The sequence below is a fragment of the Mycothermus thermophilus genome (genome assembly GCF_041956435.1).
Source record: "Mycothermus thermophilus strain CBS 625.91 unplaced genomic scaffold VTJ04scaffold_4, whole genome shotgun sequence".
NCBI lineage: Eukaryota > Fungi > Ascomycota > Sordariomycetes > Sordariales > Chaetomiaceae > Mycothermus > Mycothermus thermophilus.
The window spans coordinates 377825-403383 of NW_027191430.1; the positions used below are offsets into that span (position 1 = coordinate 377825).

The 25559-nt window shown below is 55.7% G+C and overlaps 12 protein-coding genes across 12 annotated transcripts; 7 read left to right on the top strand and 5 right to left on the bottom strand.

Moving 5' to 3' along the window:
• Positions 1-269: 269 nt before the first annotated feature.
• Positions 270-2197, top strand: VTJ04DRAFT_5832 (uncharacterized protein; the record flags this gene model as incomplete). Its single annotated transcript, XM_069363990.1, has 6 exons — positions 270-311; positions 380-474; positions 537-558; positions 619-855; positions 904-1903; positions 1956-2197. The coding sequence occupies 6 exons, from the start codon at positions 270-272 to the stop codon at positions 2195-2197; spliced, it is 1638 nt and encodes a 545-aa protein (XP_069217861.1).
• A 262-nt stretch (positions 2198-2459) lies between these two features.
• On the top strand, positions 2460-3861 carry VTJ04DRAFT_5833 (uncharacterized protein; the record flags this gene model as incomplete). The annotated part of the gene is made up of 2 exons (XM_069363991.1): positions 2460-2585; positions 2668-3861. The coding sequence occupies 2 exons, from the start codon at positions 2460-2462 to the stop codon at positions 3859-3861; spliced, it is 1320 nt and encodes a 439-aa protein (XP_069217862.1).
• A 393-nt stretch (positions 3862-4254) lies between these two features.
• On the bottom strand, positions 4255-5205 carry VTJ04DRAFT_5834 (uncharacterized protein; the record flags this gene model as incomplete). The annotated part of the gene is made up of 2 exons (XM_069363992.1): positions 4255-4810; positions 5042-5205. The coding sequence occupies 2 exons, from the start codon at positions 5203-5205 to the stop codon at positions 4255-4257; spliced, it is 720 nt and encodes a 239-aa protein (XP_069217863.1).
• A 549-nt stretch (positions 5206-5754) lies between these two features.
• On the top strand, positions 5755-8468 carry VTJ04DRAFT_5835 (uncharacterized protein; the record flags this gene model as incomplete). Its single annotated transcript, XM_069363993.1, has 2 exons — positions 5755-6765; positions 6822-8468. The coding sequence occupies 2 exons, from the start codon at positions 5755-5757 to the stop codon at positions 8466-8468; spliced, it is 2658 nt and encodes an 885-aa protein (XP_069217864.1).
• A 96-nt stretch (positions 8469-8564) lies between these two features.
• VTJ04DRAFT_5836 (uncharacterized protein) lies at positions 8565-9665 on the bottom strand (the record flags this gene model as incomplete). Its single annotated transcript, XM_069363994.1, has 2 exons — positions 8565-9069; positions 9136-9665. The coding sequence occupies 2 exons, from the start codon at positions 9663-9665 to the stop codon at positions 8565-8567; spliced, it is 1035 nt and encodes a 344-aa protein (XP_069217865.1).
• A 767-nt stretch (positions 9666-10432) lies between these two features.
• VTJ04DRAFT_5837 (uncharacterized protein) lies at positions 10433-10942 on the top strand (the record flags this gene model as incomplete). The annotated part of the gene is made up of 1 exon (XM_069363995.1): positions 10433-10942. The coding sequence occupies one exon, from the start codon at positions 10433-10435 to the stop codon at positions 10940-10942; it is 510 nt and encodes a 169-aa protein (XP_069217866.1).
• Positions 10943-11642: 700 nt separating this feature from the next.
• VTJ04DRAFT_5838 (uncharacterized protein) lies at positions 11643-12368 on the bottom strand (the record flags this gene model as incomplete). The annotated part of the gene is made up of 4 exons (XM_069363996.1): positions 11643-11684; positions 11770-11964; positions 12036-12234; positions 12328-12368. The coding sequence occupies 4 exons, from the start codon at positions 12366-12368 to the stop codon at positions 11643-11645; spliced, it is 477 nt and encodes a 158-aa protein (XP_069217867.1).
• Positions 12369-14706: 2338 nt separating this feature from the next.
• VTJ04DRAFT_5839 (uncharacterized protein) lies at positions 14707-16062 on the top strand (the record flags this gene model as incomplete). The annotated part of the gene is made up of 5 exons (XM_069363997.1): positions 14707-14943; positions 15001-15367; positions 15433-15550; positions 15611-15675; positions 15734-16062. The coding sequence occupies 5 exons, from the start codon at positions 14707-14709 to the stop codon at positions 16060-16062; spliced, it is 1116 nt and encodes a 371-aa protein (XP_069217868.1).
• Positions 16063-18936: 2874 nt separating this feature from the next.
• On the bottom strand, positions 18937-21364 carry VTJ04DRAFT_5840 (uncharacterized protein; the record flags this gene model as incomplete). The annotated part of the gene is made up of 6 exons (XM_069363999.1): positions 18937-18978; positions 19194-19302; positions 19363-19376; positions 19982-20314; positions 21052-21088; positions 21150-21364. The coding sequence occupies 6 exons, from the start codon at positions 21362-21364 to the stop codon at positions 18937-18939; spliced, it is 750 nt and encodes a 249-aa protein (XP_069217869.1).
• Positions 21365-22533: 1169 nt separating this feature from the next.
• Positions 22534-23283, top strand: VTJ04DRAFT_5841 (uncharacterized protein; the record flags this gene model as incomplete). Its single annotated transcript, XM_069364000.1, has 2 exons — positions 22534-22923; positions 22984-23283. The coding sequence occupies 2 exons, from the start codon at positions 22534-22536 to the stop codon at positions 23281-23283; spliced, it is 690 nt and encodes a 229-aa protein (XP_069217870.1).
• A 458-nt stretch (positions 23284-23741) lies between these two features.
• Positions 23742-24458, top strand: VTJ04DRAFT_5842 (uncharacterized protein; the record flags this gene model as incomplete). Its single annotated transcript, XM_069364001.1, has 1 exon — positions 23742-24458. The coding sequence occupies one exon, from the start codon at positions 23742-23744 to the stop codon at positions 24456-24458; it is 717 nt and encodes a 238-aa protein (XP_069217871.1).
• Positions 24459-24564: 106 nt separating this feature from the next.
• Positions 24565-25458, bottom strand: VTJ04DRAFT_5843 (uncharacterized protein; the record flags this gene model as incomplete). Its single annotated transcript, XM_069364002.1, has 2 exons — positions 24565-25318; positions 25370-25458. 2 exons carry the CDS (start codon positions 25456-25458, stop codon positions 24565-24567), a joined length of 843 nt encoding a protein of 280 aa, XP_069217872.1.
• Positions 25459-25559: the final 101 nt, after the last annotated feature.

A 25559-nucleotide genomic window follows, 5' to 3' on the forward strand; every position in this document is an offset into this window, starting at 1 on the left:
TGCTCGAGGCTTGGCAAGATGCCGGGTGGCCCAAGCTTCTGGTGTTTCTTGGCATTCTGGGTCCTGCCCCTCCCCCTGCTCTGCCTGCCTGACCCCTCCTCCAGCTGCTGCAGTTCTTGGTGCTGCTTCCAGTTTCTCTTGGCATCTGGAACGCAGGACATCAAAAAAAGTTCGGGATCGAGACAGCTCAACGTTGAGCCTCCACGCCTCCCGCATCTCTTCCCCTTCCGATACCCGTTAGACCAAAGCAACGCCGAATTTCTGTTGCCATGTCTGCTGCCCAGCTACTTAACCCGAAAGCCGAGTCCAGGGTATGTTCCGTCTCTCGTCGGACACCGCTCCCACCCCATGGAGGGGCTGCTAACCGTGTTGTTTGCAGCGGCGGGCTGAGGCTCTGCGCGTCAACATCAGCGCCGGCGAGGGTCTCCAGGATGTCTTGAAGTCGAATCTGGGCCCTCTGGGCACAATCAAGATGTACGTGGGAATGGCCGTCTATTTCGTGCTTGATGTGGCTGGTTGGGCTAACCAAGATGCAGGCTTGTTGACGGTGCTGGCCAGGTACGAACAGTCGAGACGAGTCGATCCCTAGCCCAAAGAACGATGCTGATGGGCCGTTAGATCAAACTCACCAAGGATGGCAACGTCCTCCTCCGCGAGATGCAAATACAAAACCCGACCGCTGTCATGATCGCGCGGGCCGCCACGGCTCAGGATGATATCTGCGGTGATGGCACAACATCAGTGGTCTTGCTTGTCGGCGAATTGTTGAAGCAGGCAGATCGCTACATTCAGGAAGGCCTTCACCCACGCATCATCACGGACGGCTTCGAGATTGCCAAGAATGAAGCCCTGAAGGTGCGTCCGTTGCCTCCCGCCAGTTACTAGCAGAGCTGACAGCCGCAGTTCCTTGACAAGTTCAAGATCCCCCGTGACGTGGACCGCGAGCTCCTCCTCTCCGTTGCCCGGACCTCCTTAGCCACCAAGCTGAGCGCCAGCCTCGCCCAGAAGCTGACTCCTGATATCGTCGACGCCGTCCTCGCCATCTACCAACCCCCGGCCAAGCCCGACTTGCACATGATCGAGATTATGAAGATGCAGCATCGTACCGCGTCCGACACACAGCTCATCCGCGGGCTTGCTCTTGACCACGGCGCTCGGCACCCCGACATGCCCAAGCGTGTTGAGAATGCCTACATCCTGACTCTCAACGTCAGCTTGGAATACGAGAAAACTGAGATCAACTCGGGATTCTTCTACTCCAGCGCCGAACAGCGCGACAAGTTGGTCGAGAGCGAGCGCCGCTTCGTCGACGCCAAGCTCAAGAAGATTGTGGAGCTCAAGAAGCAGGTCTGCGGCAACGACCCCAAGAAGAACTTTGTCATCATCAACCAGAAGGGTATCGATCCCCTGTCTCTGGATGTCTTGGCCAAGAATGGTATCCTCGCCCTTCGTCGTGCCAAGCGGAGGAACATGGAGCGGCTACAGCTCGTGTGCGGTGGCGTCGCTCAGAACAGCGTGGATGACCTTACACCCGACGTCCTGGGCTGGGCGGGCCTCGTCTACGAGCAGCAACTGGGTGAGGAGAAGTACACGTTTATTGAGGATGTCAAGGACCCTAAGTCGGTCACCATCCTTATCAAGGGTCCCAATCAGCATACTATCACCCAGGTCACGGATGCCGTGCGCGACGGCCTGCGCAGTGTCTACAATACCATTGTTGATAAGAGCGTGGTGCCTGGTGCCGGCGCGTTCCAGATTGCCTGCGCCAACCACCTCAAGAGCGATGCGTTTGCGAAGACGGTCAAGGGCAAGGCAAAGTGGGGCGTCGAGGCGTTTGCCGATGCTCTGCTGGTGATTCCCAAGACACTGGCAGCCAATGCTGGTCTTGACGTCCAGGATGCTAGTATGTATAACCCGATGATCCACTCCGGAACAATGGCTGACATATTCTTCAGTTGCTGCGCTCCAGTACGAGCACCGGGATGGCAATGTCGTCGGCCTCGATTTGGCGACGGGTGAGCCTATGGATCCGACTCTTGAGGGTGTGTATGATTCATTCCGCGTGCTCAGGAACTGCATCGCGTCCAGCTCGAGCATCGCCTCCAACCTGCTGCTGTGCGACGAGCTGCTCAAGGCGCGGCAGATGGGTAAATCAGGAGGGCCGGGCGGCCCCGGGGCGGACGGGCCGGAGGAGTGAGAGATGTCCGTCTGTAATATACTGTCAGATGAGGTACACACGGAATAGATGCGATGGGGTGAATGTAAGCAGTATTTTGTATTTGGAACCGTGCTTTGGCCAGGCTTTGAACGTCGTGATACGCCGTGCTCGAGCTGCCCAGGGGCTACTGTCGAATGGTGGGGCAGTTACTACCCCGCCAAAATTTTGTCCGTATGCACTTTCTCCAACACAACAAACCACAACTCAAACAATCTCGTGAACACCTCGACCAGAGAGAACTATGGCACCCTACGATAGCGACTCTTCGGACGCCGAAGATGGCGACTATACCGAGACCAATGTCCTTCTCGGATACGCCTCCGAAGACCCAAATGGTGAAGAAGTCAGCCGTCTAGGTGGCCGCCCAGTACGTCCTCCATCTCCAACTTACAGCGCCCACTTTGGTCACTTATCAAGACATCATTTGCTAATCTCTGGCACATGAATAGGACTGGCTAGACCCAGACTCGCCTCCTTCGGCTGCCCTTGCCCGTTGCAAAGTTTGCAAGGACATCATGGTCTTGCTCCTTCAGCTCAACGCCGAGCTACCGGACCGGTTCCCCGGACACGAACGGAGGCTGTACGTGTTCAGCTGCAAGCGCAAGAGCTGCCGCAGGAAAGAGGGGAGCATCCGAGCTCTAAGGGGCGTCCGTGTCTCGCCGGAGGCCACAGCAGCGAAAGAACCAGTATCGAAGCCAACAACCGCTCCTGCGGTCCCGCCGCCTACCACCGGGCTTGGGGAAGCCCTGTTTGGTGTCAAGCCGGGCTCCGCGGCAGCAAACGCCGCTGCTCGCGCCAACCCATTTGCTTCTCCCTCATCGACGACTACCACTGGCGCTACCGCCAACCCGTTCGCTCCGAAACCCGCTTCCACCCCAGCAGCAGCAGCGAACCTCTTCACCCAACCATCCGCGACACCATCTCCCTCCGCAACCGAGCCAGCCACCACAACTACAACTACAGCCACAACCACCGCAACCCTCCCCCAAACCTTCGCCTCTGTCCTCTCCCTCAACGCCGAACCCCCTCTAACCCACGGCCCACCACCGCCCCCCGAACCCTGGCCTCCCCTCTCGCAACAACCTGCGCCTTACCCCGTCCGCTGGCTCGCCGACGTCGACTACGAGACGCTCGACCCGATCAAGCTTCCCGCGGTCCCGCAGCGCACGACGGCAGATGAGATGGACCTCGACGGCGGCTCGGGATCGGGAGGCAAAGAGGACAAGGAGGTGTTCGAGTCGAGCATGGACGCCACGTTTCAAAAGTTTGCCGACCGCGTCGGGCAGAACCCGGAGCAGTGCGTGCGCTACGAGTTTGGCGGGCAGCCGCTGCTGTACAGCAAGACGGACGCGGTGGGCAAGTTGCTTCACCACCACAGCGGCGAGAAGGTGAAGGCCGGGTCGGGAATCCCGCGGTGTCCGAACTGCGGGGCCGGGAGGGTGTTTGAGGTGCAATTAACGCCGCACGCGATTCAGGAGCTCGAGGTAGAGGAGGACGGGCTGGATGGTATGGATTGGGGCACGATTATCGTGGGTGTTTGCGAGAGGGATTGCCAGGAGAGGGGGCAGAAGCCGGGAGAGACGGGTTACGTGGAAGAATGGGCTGGAGTGCAGTGGGAGGAGCTTACTGTGAAGAGGCAATAGACCCATATATCATCCAGGGTAGTACACAATCAAGCAAGGTATCGATGGGAAGGGACAAGGGGAACCAGAAATGTCGGGTCATGTCATTTCATGTCATGTCATCGTGTTGGCGAAGGTGCTGCATAATGCAAGCCGCCCTGTCTACCTCTGTTCTTGTGTTCCTCCGTAGAGAGACCGACACCGCCCTAGTTGAAACCCAGTCGAAGCGTGTCCATGCCGCCGCTGTGTTCCATCCGTAAACGCCAAAGGTTTGCCTTTTTGCCGCCAAACTCAAACAAAAGCCACCACTTGAGAAATACCGCGGCCCAGTGGGCAATATTGTTTCGTTCCCAGATCAAGCGGGTATTGTAGTATCCCGTTCTTACGTCACTTCTCATGCCGCTACCTCCCTGTCTACGCCGCCTCTTCCCATGCCCTCCTGATGACACGGCTGAACATATCCACCGACACATCCTCCCTGATCTCGGTCTTCTTGGCTTCGTTGTCCGGGTTGCGCGGGATCAGCACAGTGGCGCCGTCCTCAGACACCTTCCAGCCGCACGTCTCAGTGACAAACTTCTTGACGGCGGCGGCGTCGTTCAACCCCAGCCAAGCCTCGAGCACATCAACCTGAACCTCGCGGTAGGCTTGGCTGACGAGCTGGGCGATGCGGAGGCGGATCGTCTCCTCGAACCCAGCGATATCAGTGGTGAGGTCGGCGTAGATGTCATCGCTGTCGAGCGTGGCCCAGAAACGAGCGTACTGGGCGCCCTCGAGCTGGGCGTTCAAGACGCGCAGCTTGGACACAGCCTCGGTCAGGTCCGAAGTGCTGTTGGGTCCCGGGTTGGACTGCGACGGCGACAGCAGGTGCAACGCCAGGTCGAACTGCGGCGAGGGGAACTGGGTCATGGCCTTGACCAGGATGTTTGTGATCACCTCATCCTTGATCCGGTCGGGGTTGAGCTGGTAGCTTGTTGGCGGTGTGGGTTAGCCATGTGTTCCCAAGACCAAGCAGAGGACGTCATGAGCGACGAGACAAAGACGAAAAAGATCTCCTCTCAGATAGAGCTAATATTGACCACAGCTGCGGCGGGGTGATTCGGCCCCGGCCACGTTCGGGCTAATAGGAAACGTTGACTTGATCATCATGGAAGGAGTGTGTTCAAAATAGAAGGAGAAAAGAAGTAGCAGGGTTACTCACAGCTTCAGCAGCGCCCGGTTGGCGTTGCAGTCGCAGAACTTCTGCTCACATTGCTGCACCAGATAGGCCTCGAGGACCTCGGCGGCTTGGGGATTGTACCGCTCGAGGCCGTTGATTATGTTGCGGATTTGCTCCGGCCGCTCCTGGGGGTCTTCGCCGTTCATGGTGGGCGAAGAAGAGGGAGGAGGAAAGGGTGTGGTGGGCGGATGGAGGGACGTGGGGTTTGCCGGAGGAAATATCGGGTTCGCTCTTGGTTTTGGCGCAGGGGGATATTTTTGCTTCCAACCCTTGAAAAGAGAGCAAAGGTTTGAAGGTGGGGCTTGCATTGGATTTCCGTTGTTTCGATTTTGTGTGGGTGCCGCAAACAGCTTAGCGCGAAGTGTGGGGCATCCCGGGTCCCTCATGCCACGTGCTTTCGCGGCGGGTTCGCGTTGTCGCAGGCGGCCCAGACTCACGTCATTGCTTCCTTCACTGCCTGATCATCACCTCCCACACGGACTGGCACTAAGTACACGTGCCCACGCACATGGCAGCTGGGAGCTTTGGCAATTCTCAGGCATTTCGGTGGATATTTCCGACCGTCTTGTCCTTATTTCCTTGTTTCGGGATACCGTTGCATCATGTTGCAGGGTGAGGGATGGTTGAAGTGAAATGACACCTCGTTTGTTTTCGTTTGTCCGCATTGCGTCCATCGTCCCTCGGAAGCGCACATCATGTCGAGCCCAGCAAAGAAGAGGAAATTAAATTCCGGCGCAAAGCAAAACACTGTCCCTTCACGAGGTCTCGAGTACTTCTTTGCGAAACAGAGAAATGCCGCGTCTGCTGCTTCATCCAGCCAAGATGCTACTACTACTGCTCCTCCCGAGCCGAGCGAGCAGACGTTGACAGACGAAGAGCTGGCGCGGAAGCTCCAAGCAGAATGGGACGCCGAGGTTAGGAGGTCATCAAGCAACTCGGGGAAGAACACACCAAAACCGCCAGCGAAGGAGGTGGATTCTGATGCGAAACCGACGACACCGCAAACCGCGGACCCTCCGCCCCAGGATCCTGCAGCGCCCCAACTTCTTCCTCAGCCTGCCAGTAACAAGATCACCTTGTCACTCTCATCAGCTGCAGCGTCAGAAGACAAAGTCACTGCTTCCATCCCGCTGGATGAAAGCCCTCTCACCTTTGAGCCCGCGAAGTATCTCTCACAGCTACAGGCTGCGTGGGCTGCAGAGGGCGGCAGCGCGTCATATGCCCTGTTGACGCGATGTTTCTCTCTGGTTAATGCCACCCAGAGCCGCATCAAGATTGTTGACACTCTGGTCAACTGCCTACGGATCCTCATCGAGGGCGACCCCTCCAGCCTGCTTCCCGCCGTGTGGCTGGCGACCAATGCCATATCACCTCCATACATTTCCATGGAACTGGGCCTGGGAGGTTCTGCCATCTCGAAGGCGCTGAAGCAAGCATGTGGACTCGACAATCGGGCTCTCAAGGCACTCTATGACAGGCTCGGCGACCCGGGAGATGTGGCGTTTGAGGCCAAGAAGAAGCAGAGTTTTACTCTCCGCAAGCCCAAGCCCTTGTCCATCAAAGGCGTGTTCGAGTCTTTGGTGAAAATCGCCAAAGCACAGGGAGCCGGAAGTGGCGACGTGAAACAAAGGATTGTTGACAGGCTCCTGCAGGATGCCCGAGGTGGTGAGGAGAGCCGGTATATCGTGCGGACTCTCTGCCAACACGTAAGCACTTACCCCTTGATTGAATGCTGTAGTTCCTCCTAGTTAACAGCTGGTAGCTCCGTATTGGCGCGGTCAAGACCACCATGTTGATTGCTCTATCACGAGCATTTTTGTTGTCGAAGCCAGCAGGGGCCGACTTTCCCACAAGAGACCCGCGGGCACTAGCAAAGTTGAAGAAAGAGGAGCTAGCCGAGGTCTGGGCCAAGGCCGAAGAGCTTGTCAAAGCCTCGTACGCGCGTCACCCAGACTACAACGATCTTATCCCCGTCTTGCTGGAAATTGGCATTACGGACGAGTTGCTTGTGCGATGTGGACTCACGCTGCACATCCCTCTGAGGCCCATGCTCGGCAGCATCACTCGGGACCTATCCGAGATTCTCACAAAACTTCAAGGACGAGAGTTCACTTGTGAGTACAAGTATGACGGACAGAGAGCACAGGTCCATTGCGACTCGAGAGGCAAGGTGTCCATTTTCTCTCGACATCTTGAGCTCATGACCGATAAATATCCGGATCTTGTTGCTCTTATGCCCAAAATCAGGGGTGACGGCGTTGAGAGCTTCATCTTGGAAGGCGAAGTGGTGGCGGTTGACCGTGCCACTGGTGAGCTGAAGAACTTCCAGACACTCTCTAACCGCGCGCGGAAAGACGTCGCCATCGGAACTATCACAATAGATGTCTGCCTTTTCGCCTTTGATCTGATGCTCCTCAACGGCCAATCCCTGCTCGACCAGCCGTTACGGCATCGGCGGGAGCTGCTGCGGTCACTGTTCGTTGAGATTCCGCACCACTTCACCTGGGTCAAGAGCCTTGATGCTACGTCGCAGGATTCAGAAGCGGTGCATGAGTTCTTCAAATCTGCGATCGAGAGCAAATGCGAAGGAATCATGGTCAAGACGCTGGACAACCCCTCCCCTGAGCAGCAACAGGTATTATCCGAAGACGTCGAACAAGAAGCGCCGGACCCCAAGCCCGCTCCCACAACAACAACCGCCAAAACTCGCAAATCCAAGCGAAACACGACCGACTCCCCTGCGCCGCCCAAACCCCGCCGCAAACCCCTCCTCGCCACCTACGAGCCCGACAAGCGCCTCGAGTCCTGGCTCAAGGTCAAAAAGGACTACTCCGCCTCGTCCGACACTCTCGACTTGGTCCCCATCGCGGCCTGGCACGGGCAGGGTCGCAAGAACAAGTGGTGGTCACCCATCCTGCTGGCGGTGCGCAACGACGCGACCGGCTGTCTCGAAGCCGTGTGCAAGTGCATGTCGGGGTTCACCGACGCGTTTTACAAGGCCAATCGCGCGTTTTACGACGACGGCCAGTGGGAAGCGGGGGATGGGACGCCCAAGAACACTCACGCTTCCAAGCCCGGGTTCGTGGAATACGTGGGGATGGAGCCGGATGTTTGGTTCGAGCCGTGCGAGGTGTGGGAGGTGGCGTTTGCGGATATCACGGTCAGTCCGGTGTACACGGCGGCGATTGGGCTGGCGGTGGAGGATCGTGGGTTGAGTCTGCGGTTTCCTAGGTTTGTGAGGAAGCGTGAGGACAAGGGGGTTGAAGAGGCTAGTACGAGCGAAGACCTCGCCATGTTGTACAGGAAGCAGGAATCTAAGGCGTCCGCTGCGGGCGGGAAGAGGGAAGCTGACGCGGAAGCACGAGAGGAGCAGTCGGACAGGGATGAGGAGGAGGACGATCAACCATGAGGATAACAGTGCGGTCAAATCATTGCATTGCTTGCCAGATCTTGTCCGTACGCCATCTTACATTCACCCATTCCTTCACTGTCTGCCACGAGTAACCTACTCCTTCCATGCGCGATAGACGATCCTGGCACCATACTTCTCACCCTTCTTCAGCAGCATCTGGCTCTTCCACTCGTCGACGTTGCACGCGTTCACATAGCGGCTAGGCTCGACGCAGAAACCGCTGCGCGCGCCGCGCGCCGGCAGTCCGCCCACGGCCGGCACGTCGATGTACTTGCCCGTGTAGAACTGGAAGGCGGGCTCGGTGCTGAGCACCTCGAGGTGGATGCCCGAGGCCGGGTGGTGCGCCGTCACCAGCTTGGTCAGGGGCAGGCCGCGCGTGTCGATGGGCACGCTGGCCGGGTCCTGGTTGATGACGAAGCAGTCGTCGATGTCGGGCTCCTGCGCGCCGAGGACGAAGGGCTCACCTCCAGCGGGCACCTTGGAGAAGACCTGCGGCCCGCCGGTCGGGATGCCGCCGTCGTCGACGGGGAGGTAGACGTTGGTAGCCAGGGCCACGACGGTGCCCTCGATGGAGGGGCCGTTGGTGAGGTTGAAGTAGCTGGAACGCGAAGATGTGGTCAGTTGGTCAGCTCTGAAAAGATGGAGAGAGGGGGGGAGAGCTCACGAGTGGTTGGTCATGTTGATGACGGTCTCGTCCGCGCCGTCAACCAGCTCCGCCTCGTACTCCTGGGCTAGAACCACCACCTCCTTCCCGTCCTGCACCTGCTTTCCAACCGTATACACCACGCTCGTCTCGACGGTACCAGGGAAACCCTCATCCCCATCCTCGCTGCGAAGCGTGAACTTGACGCTCTCGGCGTCCTGCAGCTTGCCCTCGACGCCGGGGATCTCCTTCACCTCCACCGGCACGGGACCGTTCCAGATCTTCTTGCCCCAGCCGACGACGCCGCCGTGCAGGTTGTTGGGGCCGTTGTTGGCGGCGAGGGGGTACGACTTGCCGCCGTTGAGGCTGTTGAGCTTGGCGCCGCTGATGCGGTTGGCCACGCGACCGATGGTCTCGCCGTAGTAAGGGCCGTTGTGCGCCTCGTAGTCGGCCTGCGAGTTGAAGCCCTGCACGATGTTGACGTCACCGACATAGAGGGACTGGATGATGGCGCCCAGGGGCAGGAAGGTGACGGGTTTGTTGGACGACATGGTTGCTCGAGTTCACAAGACGTAAGGAAGTGGCACTGGTGTTTTGGATCGCAGACGTCGAGAGGAAGTTGGGTTGGTTGGTAAAAGGGGGATTAATGCTTGAACAATGTCGCAAGGAGGAGTTGGAGATCAAAGGCGGCGCAATACTTCGGACGGGATGTCGCGCAACATCAATTCGCCGACCGAGGGGAGGAGGCCCATATTGGAGCGGATGGGACGGGGCATCGGAATCCACAGCCGATGCTCCGAAACGTGAGCGAAGGAACTATTTTCTTCTACGCTGTGTACAAGAGTCTTGCGCTTCACATGACGACCACCACGGTGTTGTCGCCAGCGCGCAGAATTCAGGCTATTTTCGCGGGATGAACGAGATGCCCCTCTTTTCGGTGGAGAGGGCGGAGAGCGGGCGGAGAGGACGGGAGCTTGGATTTCCCCATGCTTGGCCGTGGGGAGCCGGGGATCGGCTGTCTGACTCAGCAACGGCCCGTGGGCTTCCTGGAGTTTGGTATCTTGAAGCTTTGTTGGTGGTGCGGCTTCAAAAGTCACCCCAAACCCACCCTTGGTGGAGAGGCGGCCTTGCTGATAAGTGTTAGTGCTCACTCTGTTATCACACCCCGGCTCAGAAGACCACGCACAACAGCAGCCATGGAATCACCATATTGCAAACCGTTATTCACGCAGTCAGCATTGGAATTTCACCAAGAACCTGGTTGATATCCCGATCCCATCTTGTCCGACCATAGCCCGAGCTCACAAACCCACCCCAAATGGCCCCTGACATATCAACAACCCTCACAAGTCTTGACACCGTCACCGCCCAACAAATCATCGATGAGCTCAAGCTAGAGCCGCATCCCGAGGGCGGACACTTCGTCGAAGTCTTCCGCGACCAGCCCGCCGCCGGAGGCCGCGGCGCCGTGACGACCATATATTTCCTGCTCCAAGCCGGCGAGGTCTCGCGTTGGCATCGGGTCGACGCGGTCGAAATATGGCACTGGTATGCCGGCGCGCCTCTGCAATTATGGATCACGGAACGGCTCGACGGCGATGACCAACCCGTGGAGTACCTGCTTGCTCCCAATGTTTTAACTGGAGCGCGGCCGCAAGCTATTGTGCCCGCCCACGCCTGGCAGTCGGCGCGCAGTCTGGGAGACTGGACGCTGGTCGGCTGCACGGTCTCGCCGGCGTTTGAGTATCGCGGGTTTGAGCTTGCGGATGATGCGGAGGTGGCCGGGGTTGGTTGTCCGCCGCGCAAGACCAGGCTGGCTCAGTCCTAGGTTTTGATGACGTGGAGGCTGAGCTGTGGTGATGGAAAGCTTGGAGCGCCTCATTTCGAGGCAAGAAGCAAGCACAACATACATCCAACGCCAGGGATTCGCTGGTAGTCACCGACCCAACTACTAGTCCGGCCCTTTCTGGCTTGTCGAGGGGGAGAGCGGAGGGGATCCCGAGTTTTCCAGCAGGTCCGGTCGTATGTGATAAGGCAGGAAGAAAGGGCGGCTTCATGGCCAAGTGGTTAGTTTGGGATAGAACGAACTGGTGATAGAAGTGGCATGAGAGGGGAAATAGCCGGTGGCGGATGATGGACTCAAAGGCTGCTCGCTGCATACACATACTGCGCCGACTGGGACCTGGCTGCGTGTTGCCGACTTCGTCCCAGTCAGGAGAAGCACTTATCAAGCTCCTCGAGTGTTCACAGATCTTGGTGAAGCAACATTACTGCACATTTGGCACCTGGCAGACGGTGTATAGGCTGGCTGCAAAGCTCCCTACCTTACCGAGAGGCCATTCCTCCCGGGCAAACCGCTGTATCCATATTGACCTCCAACTCACCATCTTGGTTCTATCCCACATCTACAGATTGTTGTAGAAGTCCCTGGCGTCACCGATCCGTTTGATGCATCCCCTGATGCGACGTCTCCAGACGAGATGTTGTTATTCCCACCCATGACGTATGCGCCGCCGCCTTTCTTGCCCTCAGATGTTCCCAATGTCCATCTGGAACTCCAAAACATGGTCCTGAACGCAGTTAGCTAACGTCAGGATGCGTCCTCCAACCATACCATGGTGTTAAGGGCACAGAAGCACGCGCCAACGAACTTACTTCCATCCCCCCAACTTTCTCCGCGGTGGCCAGAGCAAGCCTAGCCACGGCCCACAAAGTCCTGTGGCTGCCCATCCTGCTTAAACCCCACTTCTCGAGAAACGAGAGCAGGGCCCTTTGCGACTGCATGGTGTTCTTGATGCCCGTCACTTCGCGCGTATACTCCTGCAGTGCCACGGTGGTGCTCTCGAGGGCCTGAATTAAGGCGTCGTCATCACTGTTCCTACTCCTCCTCTGGTTGCTGGGAGGGCCAGATACAAGATTACTCGGGCTGCGGCTGGATCGAGCTCTGCGCGGGGGGCTGTAATGGTCGACAAATGGCCGAAAGCTGCCGTGCGGACTGCAGCTTTGTCCCGTGGAACGAGGCGACTAACCCCGGGAGCCTTCGCTGTGGGCATGGGTGTTGCGGCCGGACCGGTCGGAGGGGGTGTTTGAGGAACCACGTGGAATGTCACTGCGAGGGGTCTAAAACAGGGCCGGGGTTTCTCGCTGTCAGTGATAATAGCTGATGGGAATGATGGATGGCAATTGCGGGTCAAGGAAGAGGGTCCAACAGACAGTATTATCAGGGCGGACGCTGAAGTGCCGTCGAGCAGCATCTGAGAGGACCTGTTGTGTCTTTTGTTGCGGCCGTCGGGATATGGTTCGGGCAAGGGTGGGCGTTTTCTTGCTCTGGTGTCGAGATTGGTGGTTTGTTCGTTCCTGGCTCTTTGGCTTCGCCATTTTGAGCCTTACGTCTGATGGCAGGCGGGGGCTGAAGACACGGGTTGCTTTGATGTCAACGCTGTTGTTGGTGATGGTATTATCATATTTCTAGAAACTTTTCGTAACAACGCGTCGTAAGGATGATGGACTTCAAATAAGGTCGTCGGCCAGACGAAAAAGAGGTGCCATCAAGTAGTAAAGGGGCTGGAGGGTGAGGAGCTTGAGGAGAAGAGGCAACGGAGATTCTCAAGTCTTCCAGTGCTACTGAGGGTGGCTGAACGCTGTTTCCTTCTTCTGTCAGGGAGTATTGATTATAATACCCCAATTCTCGACCCAGACGCTCTTGCTCGAACTCTAAGATTCAGGGACCATGTTTGTCTCCCGCCGATATTAGGAGCAGCCATGGAGGGATGATTTCCCCTGGAGTATACTTCGCAGACTGGGTCAGACAATAGTAAGAATATGAGAGGATCTTCTGCTTCCCATTTTACACTGAAAACCATCAAGGAATTGATCTAGCTAAGGTTTTTGATCTTGCTGGCTGGCTGCCCGCAACTCGACAACGTCACACGGCTCGCCTGGATATGGCTTTTTCTCAGCCTTACGCGGTCACCGTCAAGGCGTCTATCAACCGCGTCGCCGTCGCCAGTTTCGACAATTGCTATACCTTGGTGAAAATGTCTTGTGAGCAATGATCTGCATCCCAGTGACTTCCTCATGACTGCAGTAGGACTTCACAGAGACAGCCATACATCACGAGATGCTCGCCACAATGGCCGCCACAGCGTTAGCCACAACACACTTCTGGGCGGAATCGAGTGTACATAAGGGTTGCCCATTTGCCACGAAACCAGGCTCGTGCCTTGCATGTGCACGTGCTGCGCTGTCAACGCAGGATCTGCATCCTGCAGCCGACGGCAAAACCGGGAACGAACACATTGACGTGGAAACAAAATGGGAAATGGATATCAAAGATAAAGGCAGGGGGTATGGAGCACGGATTCTTGGCTGCAGTGTAGTGGGCAGTTCAAACATCAACATCTCCTTTGCCTCCGATAATCGTCGCGTCCACTGGCAGGGAAATTAGGAACTTTGAAGGTCGCCCCTGATTCTTCAATTGCTAGTCTAGGTAATGAGGTCAGGCAGGATCTGTCGATATTCATTCACTTCGCAACAACTCTGGAATATGGAGACCCTTCTGGCCCAGAACATGGGAAAGTCAATGGAGGATTTTTTTTGCGCACCGAGGCCAAGAGCATATTTACACTACGGCTGAGCAGCTACTCCATAGTCGATGCGCTACGAAGTAGTTAGGCCAACGCTAGCATGAGTTCAAGATGGACGGGTCAGTTACCCGTAGAGACTTGCGGCAGTCAGAGGGCGCTAGTTAGGATGTGTCCTCTTGTCGAGGAGATTGGCATTTCTCTGTTCACTTGTCATCTTTCAGCGCGGCGAAAGGAAAGGCGTGGCAGACAGCTGTGAAAAATCCTGCGACAAGACGCTAATTGTATGGCTCGATTCTTTATGGAGTAGACTCCGAGGTGCTATCCGTACGGGACTAGTGTACAGGAACCAGTTGCCCGTTACGTTTGACATTGCAGAACCGGTGAGACATTACCACCCCCGATGTTGGCCGGGTGTTGACCAGCGTCGCAGCCCCATTGCTGTACCCCCAGTTCGACGACCGTGCGCTGAGAGGCTGTCGTCGGAAGGGCCACTCGGTTAGCCGTCCCGAGGTCTGTGCCCCGATTGACAGCTTTTCCTGTCATGCGACTTACACGAGGCTAAACCGACGCGCCTTTCCCGATTTTCTAGCGGTTTGGACGACTGCCCCCACAACTCCACATGTTCCCACAGCGCAACGATTTGACACCTTCGCCAGGAACACGCAACGTTGCCCTGAACCAGCCAGTGAATCGCAGGACCTGAGGAGACCAGCCTGGGGGGTCCGCAATCCTTGTGGTTCATGGCACTCCACCGTGATCACCCGCCATGACGGCCAGGGGATCCTCGCATTCGCGGGGAGAATCCTTGCCTCCAGATCTTCTCCCCCCTTTGCGTCCCGATGGCTCGGGTCCTCTTTGTTTTTTAAACGGCCGGGTATGCATGCGACCACCGTCCCATCCTTTTGTCCCTCTCCCGCGTCCCGGCATGCTGGTGCTGCTGTGACCCGTGCCAACAACATCAACATCCCGAGTTCCTGTCGCTGCGTCCATCTCCGCTTCAACAACCATGGACACGGCCCTCAATCTCGCCTCCGATGGCCCGCCAGGTGCTGAGGCCGGCGGCGGCTTCATGGGCATTCCGTTCGACCCCAAGCTGGCCGCCGAGAACAACGCAAAACCCACCATTGTCGTCTCCTGGATTATGTTCTCGCTGGCGATATTCTTTGTTGTCCTTCGTCTCTATGCCAAACTCTCGAGAGGACGTCCCTTGTGGTGGGATGACCATGTCTTGATTGCATCAAGCGTACGTCGTTTGCCTTGGCCCTCGGCTGGGCTCTATCATGACTGACCTTCCCGCCAGATTCTCATGCTGGCCAACGCCATCGTCCTGACTCATATGACGACGCTTGGTTACGGAAAGCACAATCTTTTCGTCCCATTCGAGAACATCCCCGATCTGGCTCTGTGGGGAAACGTCACCCTGACCTTTGTCGTGACGATGCTGGCCTGGACTAAGACCAGTTTCGCCTTTACGCTCCTCCGCTTCACCAACGACTGGATCAAGAAGATCGTCTGGTTCATCATCATTTCCATGAACGTCCTCTTCTTCTGGTGCGCTCTGGTTCACTGGATCTACTGCAAACCTCTCAACAAGGCTTGGAATCCCTTCCTCCCGGGGCAATGCTGGGAGTACAAGGTGGTTGTGATCTTTGACATTTTGGCTGGCGGTATGTTGGTTCCTGCATCTCATCGTTGTGTGTTGGATATCCAGCTGACAGAAGTCTCCCTACAGCATACTCGGCCACCATGGATGTCGCCCTATCCATCATCGCCTGGTACATGGTCCGTGGACTGCGCATGAACATTCGCGAAAAGATTGGTGTCATCTTCTCCATGAGCTTGGGTGGCTTGTGAGTCTTCCCCCGCGAGTTGGTAACTTGGCTGTATCATCTCTAACTTGACATCAACAGTGCCGCTGTCTTCGCCATTGTCAAATGCACCTATCTCCCCACCATGCTTGACAACGACGTTGCCTGTAAGCCTCTTCCTTTCCAACTCTTCATCTCGTAACCCATTCTAACCCAACCGACCAGACACCGGAACCTACCTCGCAATGTGGGGCATGGCCGAAATCGCCGCCACCATCGTCGCCGCATGCGTGCCTATCCTTCGCGCCCTCGTCGCCGAAAAGACATCTACCAATCGCTCCCGCTCGCGATCTCACGGCCTCACCGGCCCTGGAACCGGCGTTACGAATGGTCTCTCCTCCACCGCCCGCGGCAACCATTGGTCCCAGCTGGGTAGCAAGGTTGGTCCCGAGGACGGTGGCAGCGACGTGGCCTTGCAGCAAGTCAAGGGGGAGTCGCCGTCGTTCATACAGTCTACGCGTTCGAGGGCGACCACGCCTGATCCGGAGCGTTGAAAAGATGTGTCTTGATATGTATGGGACCGCGTAATGCATATTGGATATTGGATATCGGTATCTCGGGTATGATTTAATGAGAGCTTAATGGCGGTGGCATTTCCTGAGGTGCACGACGGAATCTGGAGGTATTCATGTGGATTCATTTGGGGCGCTCTGCGAGTTGTATACCCCTTGTATAATTACTGTACTTTGATTCTCATGACGACACGGGAACGTTCAGACGACGGTTCTCAACCGGGCGTGCTGCCCGTCATCTTCAATGGCTAATTCATATCCTCAGGATTATAAGGTGATGATATGATAATAACTATCACTTTCTACAATGCAGGACCCTGCTCTGCGATCGTGATAACTGCGCTTTTCCTGGGTGCCCCAGGTTTGGTAAAGTTAGTGGCTCAGCTAGGCCAGCGATCCCAGGAAGTCCCGGGTAGAGTACACGAGACTGCACAGGAGATGTCGATCACTTTCCATTTTGACAACGGTTTGACTAATGTGTGAATGGAAACTGTCGCGAAAGTTCGCCGGGTCATCCTGAGTACAACTCAAAGGCTTGGGCATGTTGGCTGATTGAGGTTTGCTTACTCCAAGCAACTTGTGGTGAAACAACCTCTCACCAAGACACATGTGAAAGGGGGGGAGACATCAGGAGATTGAAGACGACGTCACAATGTGAAACAAAACAGGACGGAAACCTGACGTAAGGAACGTCAAGGAGCTGCAAAGCATCATGCGTTTCTCTCGATGAAAGGCCTGGGGACCAAACATCTTGCCCCACAAAAATGGACATCCATGAGACCACCAACTGCCAGCTTTCCGATTCCCTCTCGAACGACAATCATCAAGCAGGAAAGGTGATGCTCCACATCGATCGATTTCTTTGACATCGCTAAATTCTCTAGCAGCTGCTCCACAACGCAAACTTTTGCCGGCCCCGGAGTGACTAACAGCGGCGGGTCTCTTGGCTAGAGTCGGCGCCGAGGATGGAGTGCTAAGTCGTTGCCCTCCAGGATGGAAACTCCCGAGGTCCTTCCAAACTGCTTCCCTCGACCAGATCGACAAGACGAAAGAGCCGGGGAGAAAACTCGAGGGGGCGATAAAAGCTCCAAATGCAGGAAAGAACCCAGATTATTCCGAGTAAATGTGGAAATGACTGGGGGGGAAATAGAGGGAGGCTTTGGGTCGAGGGTGTCGATCGCTTTGGGTGTGGTTGTCACATCGCGCGATCGCGAAAGCGCTCCCAAACGCAACCTCCACGGAGCTACGTCCAGCGCCGCCACACTGCCCTGAGGGCAGGATCCCATGGCAACGCGAAACAGAAGTTTGGGGAATGTAAGGTGCACTGACTAGGGCACCATCAACGGATTTGTTTCTGGTGCCATAGAAGGCGGCAGATTATCAATTTATGCGCCCCTCAGGAGTCTCTCTCTCAAAAGCATGACGGGCTGAGAGGAGTGTGGTCAGCTAAGGACCCAGAGAATGATCGAGATCTTCTCCGCAAAACAGGATTGATGGAGGTCTGGAGCGGGGTCCGGCTGGAACTGGGCAGGCAAGTAGGCGTCGTGCCTAGACCTCTTGGAGGTGGAGCACTGACATCCCAAGGATTCCAGATCCTTGGGTCCTCATTCAACATGTTAACTCGGCGCATGCATTCGGGTCGGCACCTTTAACTTTTACACCCATCTCAATGTTTGCCCCAATGGTATCGGCTAGGGTCGCCGATTCCAGGAAACTATGGACTTATAATAGCGATAGTTTCATGGTTCTATGTCTTTAAGACGACCAAAAAAAAACTTTTTTGCGGACTGTGACTGTTCGTTGTCTTGGGCCGGTTCTGTGAGATTGTTCAAGTCCAGTCAACGATACCTCAAGAAAGCTCGGTGTTTATATTATTATTGTGAAAGGCCGAGGGGTCTCTGGTTCAGTAAATAGATCAATTGCAGTTATGCGGCCTGTTATCCAGAGCACACAGCCTGAAAGATCTTTGGGGGAGACAGGATAGGTATCACCGAGAACGGTAGCAGGGCAGAATCAAAGATATTGACATCAGCTAACACACCGATCAACTCCCTTCTCTGCGGCATCCCAGAAGGTTCCCGGACCGCTCCTTACGTTGACGCCTGTTGGCACTTAAGTTCCGCCATCATCTCCAAATACTGCATGGCAGGGGGTTAGCTCTTCTATTTAATCCGAGGTCACCAAACAAATGATTCCAATACCTCTTGGTTGTTGATGGCACTGTTGTCCCATGCACCTCTTAGGGCATCAAGCGCCTGGTTGGCCACGAGCAGCTGTACCTCACGAAGGTCCTGTGCCAATTGGATGCCAGACGCTCTCATGAACCTCAATACTTAATATCCTTGTTGCTCGATCAACAGGGTACGGGTCAGGATCCGTTCCTTGCATACCCGTCGAAGGTGACTTGGGTTTGTCGGACAAATTCCAGATTTTTTTTGCAGAGTGTCGATCGTTGTCTACGTCTTCCTGACTCGGGTTTACCCAGGTAAAGACAACACACCGCAGTCCTTCCTACTCCCAGTGGTCTCGGATGTCCGGAGCTCTATCGAGAGCAACAGGTCATAATGACCCAGGTCGGCAACTCCAGAGCATTTCCCGCTAACGCTTCCGTGACAGAATTGAGAGCCCAGAATCTGTTTCCGAGTCCAAGGCCTCGAAGCCGTTATCACATTCCATAACCGCAATCACCAATGTCGGGGTCGACCACTCAATCCTATATATAGGCGTCATCTTCCCGCCCCCTTTCAGTGTTTCCTTGGAATAACCAACTTTCCAATCGACGCTCACTAACTCCATTGCTTTCTTCCCTCTAACCGACCACCCGTACGTGTCGTAGCACAAGGCACCAGCCTAAGGCTATGTCAGGGAGCTCTTCAGCTCTGTGGCCTTTTGCGGGAACTGTATTAAGTGGTTAGCCTCTTCTTTGTTAGTCGAGTCTACAAAGAACAAGATGATTTGACGTCTTTGCCGTCTAGGGCGCCGTGATTCCATATGCTGTGCAGGGCCTCGAGCGCCTGGTTTCTATTGACCCTCAACACCAACACCAAGGAGCTACATCCCGTCCAATATTGTGGGAGCCATACTTTCCGAGCGTAGGCTGCTCCTTGTCGGACCGTAATTATCACAGTACCATCATTTGCGGCAATAATGCAACCACGAAGAGCCTTTTGATTCAACTTTCGGGGCGAAAGCTCAAGCCCTTGGTTCAGGAACGCAAAAGGCCTGGGGAAAATATTAGTACTGGAAGATAGAACTGATCCAAAAGATCAAAGCCATACTTACCCTGGCCCGACTTCCTATTTGTTTGACTAAGTTGTGTTTGTTGAGGTGGAAGGTAAGGTTGTGGAAAATAAGAGTGAACATGAGCACCCACACCGAAGGTTACAGGCCTGGGAAGCATGGGGTACTGTCTGGTCGGAGAGGATCAAACAACAGAGTCCAAGCGAAACAGACAGAAACAAGCTGCTATCATGTCCATAGAATCAGAGCCCTCTCATCAGAGCAAAACAGTCACGCAATCAGTCATCCATGGCGAGAACTGTGTGTGGAGGTGATCGCTGATTCAGGCCTGAATCCCTGCGGGTGAGGGAACCTAGGTAATTACATGCCCTAGACCGCTCGAGACCACGTCTCAACGAGAATCATCTACCCTCCAAAACTGACGGCAAAAGCAAAGTAGCAAATCCACGGCTTCAGGATCGGGCCAGTCACCTCAGCTAAATAGCTAGCATTGCATGCCTTGGTTAGCTTTTGGGTTAGTGGCGGTTCTCCTTCGGCAGCGTCAGATATTTCTCATGTTCTGATAGTTTTTTTCTGCAGCTATATGCTCAACCGGTTAGCTTTCCTTCGTCGCTCGAGGGCACAATGGGTAGGAATACGGTACCTCCTGGTATGTGATTACCTCACTATCCCATGCCTCGTAGAGGGCATTCACGGCCTGATTAGCTGCCATGATCTGGATTGTCCGCAGATCCTTGGCCAAGCGCGGGATGGATTTCTTGATTGGGCGCAACTCTGCCATGATTGCCTCGGCGCTCTTGCCTATAGCCGAGTCACGGTCGATAGGATTGTCCGTGTGGTGTCCAATGGCCTCCTCTGTGGCCTGAGCCGTTTGCAGAGTATCATAGAAGCCGTACAGGTTCATCCGCATGTCTCGGATGAGCATATGGAATTTCAAGGCGGCAGCCATTTGGGCCTCCGCATGTGAGCGACTCAGTGCAGCTTTGGGCTGAATCTGTAGGATTTTTCGAGTCCAGTCAGCGATGCAAAGCAAAGCCGAGTAAGTCATCAACACCAAATGCCCAAAAGGAAAGAAAACCTCCACGTCTGCGCATCTCTAACTGGGACGCAGAGCGGCCTGCCAACACAGGAATCGCGGTCGTATTGTCCCCAGCCGTGCGCCATTTCAGCCGCATGCACAAAGACACCCTAGCCCATCGGACGCTTCCCAGACGCCCGAAGCCGGCCGGCCCATAATTCTGGCTAGAGACGGCGCCCGAAATGCAACTGGAGTCAGGATTGCGTTGCTGAGCCCACCGGCCCAGACGCAGAGCCTGGGTGTAATAGCCCCACGGGCGTTCCTCCCCTCCAGGGCAGCGCTGGTGACGGATTGCTCAACACTTCTATGTTCTCCCAGATCGGCGCACAGGTCCGTTCCGAGAATAGAAGAGAAGAAAGAGAGGCCTACGGACCTCCCAGAACGATCAAGTCTGTCGCCGTCGCCGACGGGCTGAATGTTTCTGAAACAACCTGTTGCCAGGCCGCCGCTTGAGCCAGCGTGGAACGAGAACAGCACGCGTCATTGACGGGACTCCTCGAGTGATCGGGAGACCGAACTGCCCAGCTCTGGTTCTGTGAGGCGACCGCCACCCGAGGGGGACGCTGCTGGTTTTACGCACCAGACGCTTTTTGGCAGCAGACATGGAGGGGGAGGGATCATCAGTGCTGGACCCAATGGAAGGATGGACTTACCGCGAGGTTGAGGCCGGTCGAATGTCCCTGTTGAGAGCTTCATGTTGTCAGAGCCAAGCACACAGATGTGAGTAAACCGCGGGCTAATGGATGACTACCTCTGAGGGTTCTTGTTCTGGCGCGCGATGTTCTTTTCGTCCGAGTTCTTGCTGTTGTTTTCATGGTTGCGATTTTCGTTCTCGGTCTGTGCAATGGCCGCCGACTGGTTGCTAGAAATGCCCACTACTTGCTGGGGAGCCGCGAGCAATCGAAAAACAATGACAGCAGCGATGAGCACGGCCCAGAACACCGCGGCTGGCGATGTTGGAGTCATCCATGATGGCGATTGAGGGTGTCAATGAGTGAATGCATGGACGAAGAAGATGAGGGAAGAGAAGAACCTTGATGGAAGTCGGAGGTTTGGTGGGGGAAGGTGGGTGGGAGAGAATAAGAAAGAGGGTGGAAGAACCGCGCAGGTGGGAAGAACTTATTGCCTGTGTTTGTGGGGAGGTGATTAGGTTTGAGAACCCCTTTGGCCAGGAGAAAATCGGGCAGACAATAGGAAGAAATTTTTGAATAGAGCAGACAGTGTAAACCTAAACCTTGACGCGTACCGTTTGGCGTGTCGAGGGTGTAAACAAAGAAAAGAAGCGCCGGGAACAACATACACCCGGACGTCCGATCTTAACAAGTCATACAAAAATCGCCCACAAAAAAATCAAAATACGACTACTTATAAGCAATGTACACTGCTTAGGTTCCCCAGAATTGTGATTTTACGTATATTTATTTTGTTCAAACATGCTATCTTCTCTGTCGATCAATATAAGAAGTTGTAGTGAAGTCGGGCCCGGGGCGCCGACATTTTCTTGGCGCGCCGATCACCGACCGTGAAAAGTGGGGTGCGGCCGGTCCGTCCGGTGGGGTGCGGGTCAACGGAAAAGTGGGTCCGGCCGATCATGCAACGGGCCAAGTTGCGGACCAGCGGGAAACCCAACTTTGACTTGGACACGCCCAGAACATGTCGAGCAGTTTCCTTATATCTAGTGTGTTGGATTAAATGATGGGTTTGACGAATCGTGGAAGCCACAATGGCCAGATTGTGATTGCATGGTTCAGCGTTGAGCCCCTCCGCATGTGTACTTCATACATCGTCCCGAACACAGGCTAAGTTGACGTCTGATGGAACGTGAAGCCCCGCGATTCTGTCCGTACACAGCGCAGCAGAGCAGATTAAGTAGTCCAATTCCATTGCAGATGAGTCAAAACTGGCCAGATTGCAGACGGAAAATGGCCCAGGTCCGGAGGGAATGACTCTTCTCGGTTTTCCTCGTGCTTGATGGCATCTGGTGAGGAAGCAAGACTCAAACAAATCCTCAGAGATTGGACTAAACGGCGGCAATCCTGCTTGGTGCCACTCCTCATGCGTGGTTGATGGTCACTTGTCAGTTCCGGAGTCTCACCTGCTCCCGGTTTCCACCCACAATCACCATCATCGTCTCTATGGTATCGGCCATCATGGCAAAGGATGCACGCAGCGACGAAGAGACTCCCTTGAATCCGTGGAAAACAACTGATGCACGGCAAATAAGCGAGCAAGTTTCTGGCTTTGTCAAGCGTCTTCCTCCTCCGAGTCCGATCACCCCGCCCAGCGACCGTTCGCCCTGGTACTGGATTGCCCATCCCAACCGCAGCGCCTACGTTGATGACCGGGCAGATCTTGGAGATGTTGTCTCATTTGTTTGTGAGGGCCGTGCTTTGCTTGAGGAGTATGAGCAACGAAGATCTCAAGTCGTCACAGAACGGCATCTGGACGAAACACCCGGACAATCACAGCAACTGAGAGACGCGATTTGGGAAGCCGCCAGGAAATGGAAAGTCGTATGCGGCAAGGTAAGATACACCGTGACTTTACCAGCCGGCTTATCTTCACGCTGCTCACCGGTCCAGTAGATGCTCTCCCCGAAGCTCAGCAAGGTCGACGAGGTGTGGCGAGCCGTATGCAAGGCCGTTGTCGCCAACCGACTCGGGACAGGGGCAAAGGTTGCAACATCGTCAGAGAAGAGGCGCAATCCCATCCGGCTGATATATATCTACACCAAGGACTTCGCCAATATGGAGGATATCAAGAGAGTGCTGCTCGCGTTGGTGGAGGCGGGACTGGCTCCCCATGACCACGCTCCAGCAGTACGCTACAAGTGCGATGCGTACACCTACTTGAAGATCTACGCGAAGAATAAGTACGGGTTGTAACCTGGCGTGTATAACAGCAGGGAATTGCTTGGGTTGGATTGACGGGAGGGTACCTAAAGAGCATGGAGTGACGGACTAAAGATATGGTAATCAAATGGTATCCAACCTTGCATCAAATACAAGTGAGCCCAAGTGAGCAGATTGGACTCATTTGCGCATGTCCCTGCCTTCCGGAATGTGTTGTGGTTGGAATGTTGACGGGCGGTTCCGAGACCGGCGGACCGGCGTCATCGGCTCCGCACGACACGGCTTGCCATGGCAGCAGCTCCGAGCGTGGGTCCGGGGAGGCGCACGAACATCACGTCAGCCACCAACTTCATCAACATTATCACACCTCAAGATCGCGGAAATATTGCTACGCATCACACATGAACACCTTAATAAGTACTGTTTAATTGACCCAAATCCGTTCCTCTTCTTCATTCCAACCTTCTCACCTCTCAAACTCCAATCCAACCATGGCCGTCAACGAAGTCTTCCAATACTCCATCGTCTCCGCCCTCATGGACGGCGTCGCCTCCCACGGCGCGCCCATCTCCAATGTCCTAGCCCACGGCGACCACGGCCTGGGCACGTTCCGCAACATGGACGGCGAAATGATCGTCCTGGACGGCGACGTCTACCAAATGAAGGCCGACGGCACCGTCGTCCATATCACCGACACAGACGGCACTATCACGCCCTTCGCAACGATCACCAAGTTCCGCCCCACAAACCGCACCCGCGCCGTCATTGCGGGAAAGTCCGGCCTGGGCGATGTCTTGTCGGGTCTGTTCCCTGCAGCGAGGAATCACTTCCTCGCGGTCAGGCTGGACGGGGTCTTCCGCAAGCTGCTGGTGCGCACGGCGGGCGGGCAGATCGAGCCGCGCGAGGGGATGGTGAGCGTTGCTTCGCGGCAGACGACGCACACGTTTGAGAATGTTAGGGGAACGGTGGTGGGGTTTCGGTGTCCGGAGTACGTCATGGGTGTTAACGTCGCGGGGGATCATTTCCACTTCATCACCGAGGACCGGCAGAGGGGAGGACATATTTTGGAGATGGAGACGGAGGAGGAGGTAGAGGTGGCGGCAGCTCAGATTTCCAAGTTTCACCTCGAGCTGCCGACCGAGGATCCAGAGTTCAATGAGGCTGAGCTCAAGCTGCAGGCGCAGGGGATCAAAGACGTCGAGGGATAACTTTGAGTGGGACGTGAGTCAAAAAATGAAGCGGATGCGGTTGAGATCATACTCCATGGAATAATGCAATGAAAGGAACACTCTGAATGCTCAGGACGCGTCTACATCACCTCCTCTTCGGTACAACACCCTCACGTCCATCCAGTTGCGTCCACGGCTCCAGCGCATCAAGCAACCTCCCCCACTTCCCACCCGTCCAGTTGTTCCTCATGTCCTCCCACTCCGGCAAACAACCCCTCATAAACTGCAGCCACCCGCCCACGACAAAGTCCGCATACATGGGCTTGTCCCTCCCACCAACAAACGGGCCATCCCCACCCTCAAAACACCGCGCGAGCTTATCGTTCAGATCAGTCTCGAACTTCTTGAGCAGCTGATTCCGCATATCCGACCCCGCGGGGATCTCAAACTCCTCCCACGTCTTCTTCAACCCCGGAAACCGCGCCACGAACGACGCCTTATCCGCCTCAGCCGTCTTGGGGTCAAAGGGCATGTAGAAACCCGCCAGGATCGCGCCCGTCTGGAACACTTCGTCCACAAACAGATTCCAAGCGCGCGTCAGCGCGATCGAGCCTGCATCCCCGGCCGCCGCCGCTGGGAAAAGCTGCGGCCCGTCGGGGTTTTTAGAGAGGTACGTTTGCTGCAGGTGGACGGCGATGTCGAAGGAGTCGCCCACGCGGACCTCTTCCTGACCCTCGCCGCCTGCCAGCGGGTCGCAGATGACGGGCAGAGTGGGGAAGTCGCTGCCGTCCATATGCTTGCGGACGGCGGGGATGTTGAGAGCGTTACGGGTTGGCCCGACTTGGAGGAAGGGAACCCATTGCGTGCGGTAGGGGACGCCGGAGAAATTGAGAGCGTACCTACGGCAAGGGGTTAGTCAGGTTGTGAGTACTGGGTGGGTGGAAACGTACCGCGTCTTCCATGGGTTGGGCGCCATGGGGTAGGCGGCGGGATCCAGGATGATATCGTAGAAGGTGATGACTTGTTTGTCGTTGGCCATCTTGGTGGTGCTTGGTGGGGTGAGTGAACTGGGATTGTTCAAGGTTGGCAGGCTATCAGTGAAGGTAGTGTAGTTTTGGTGGCCTTATATGTACCCAGCCA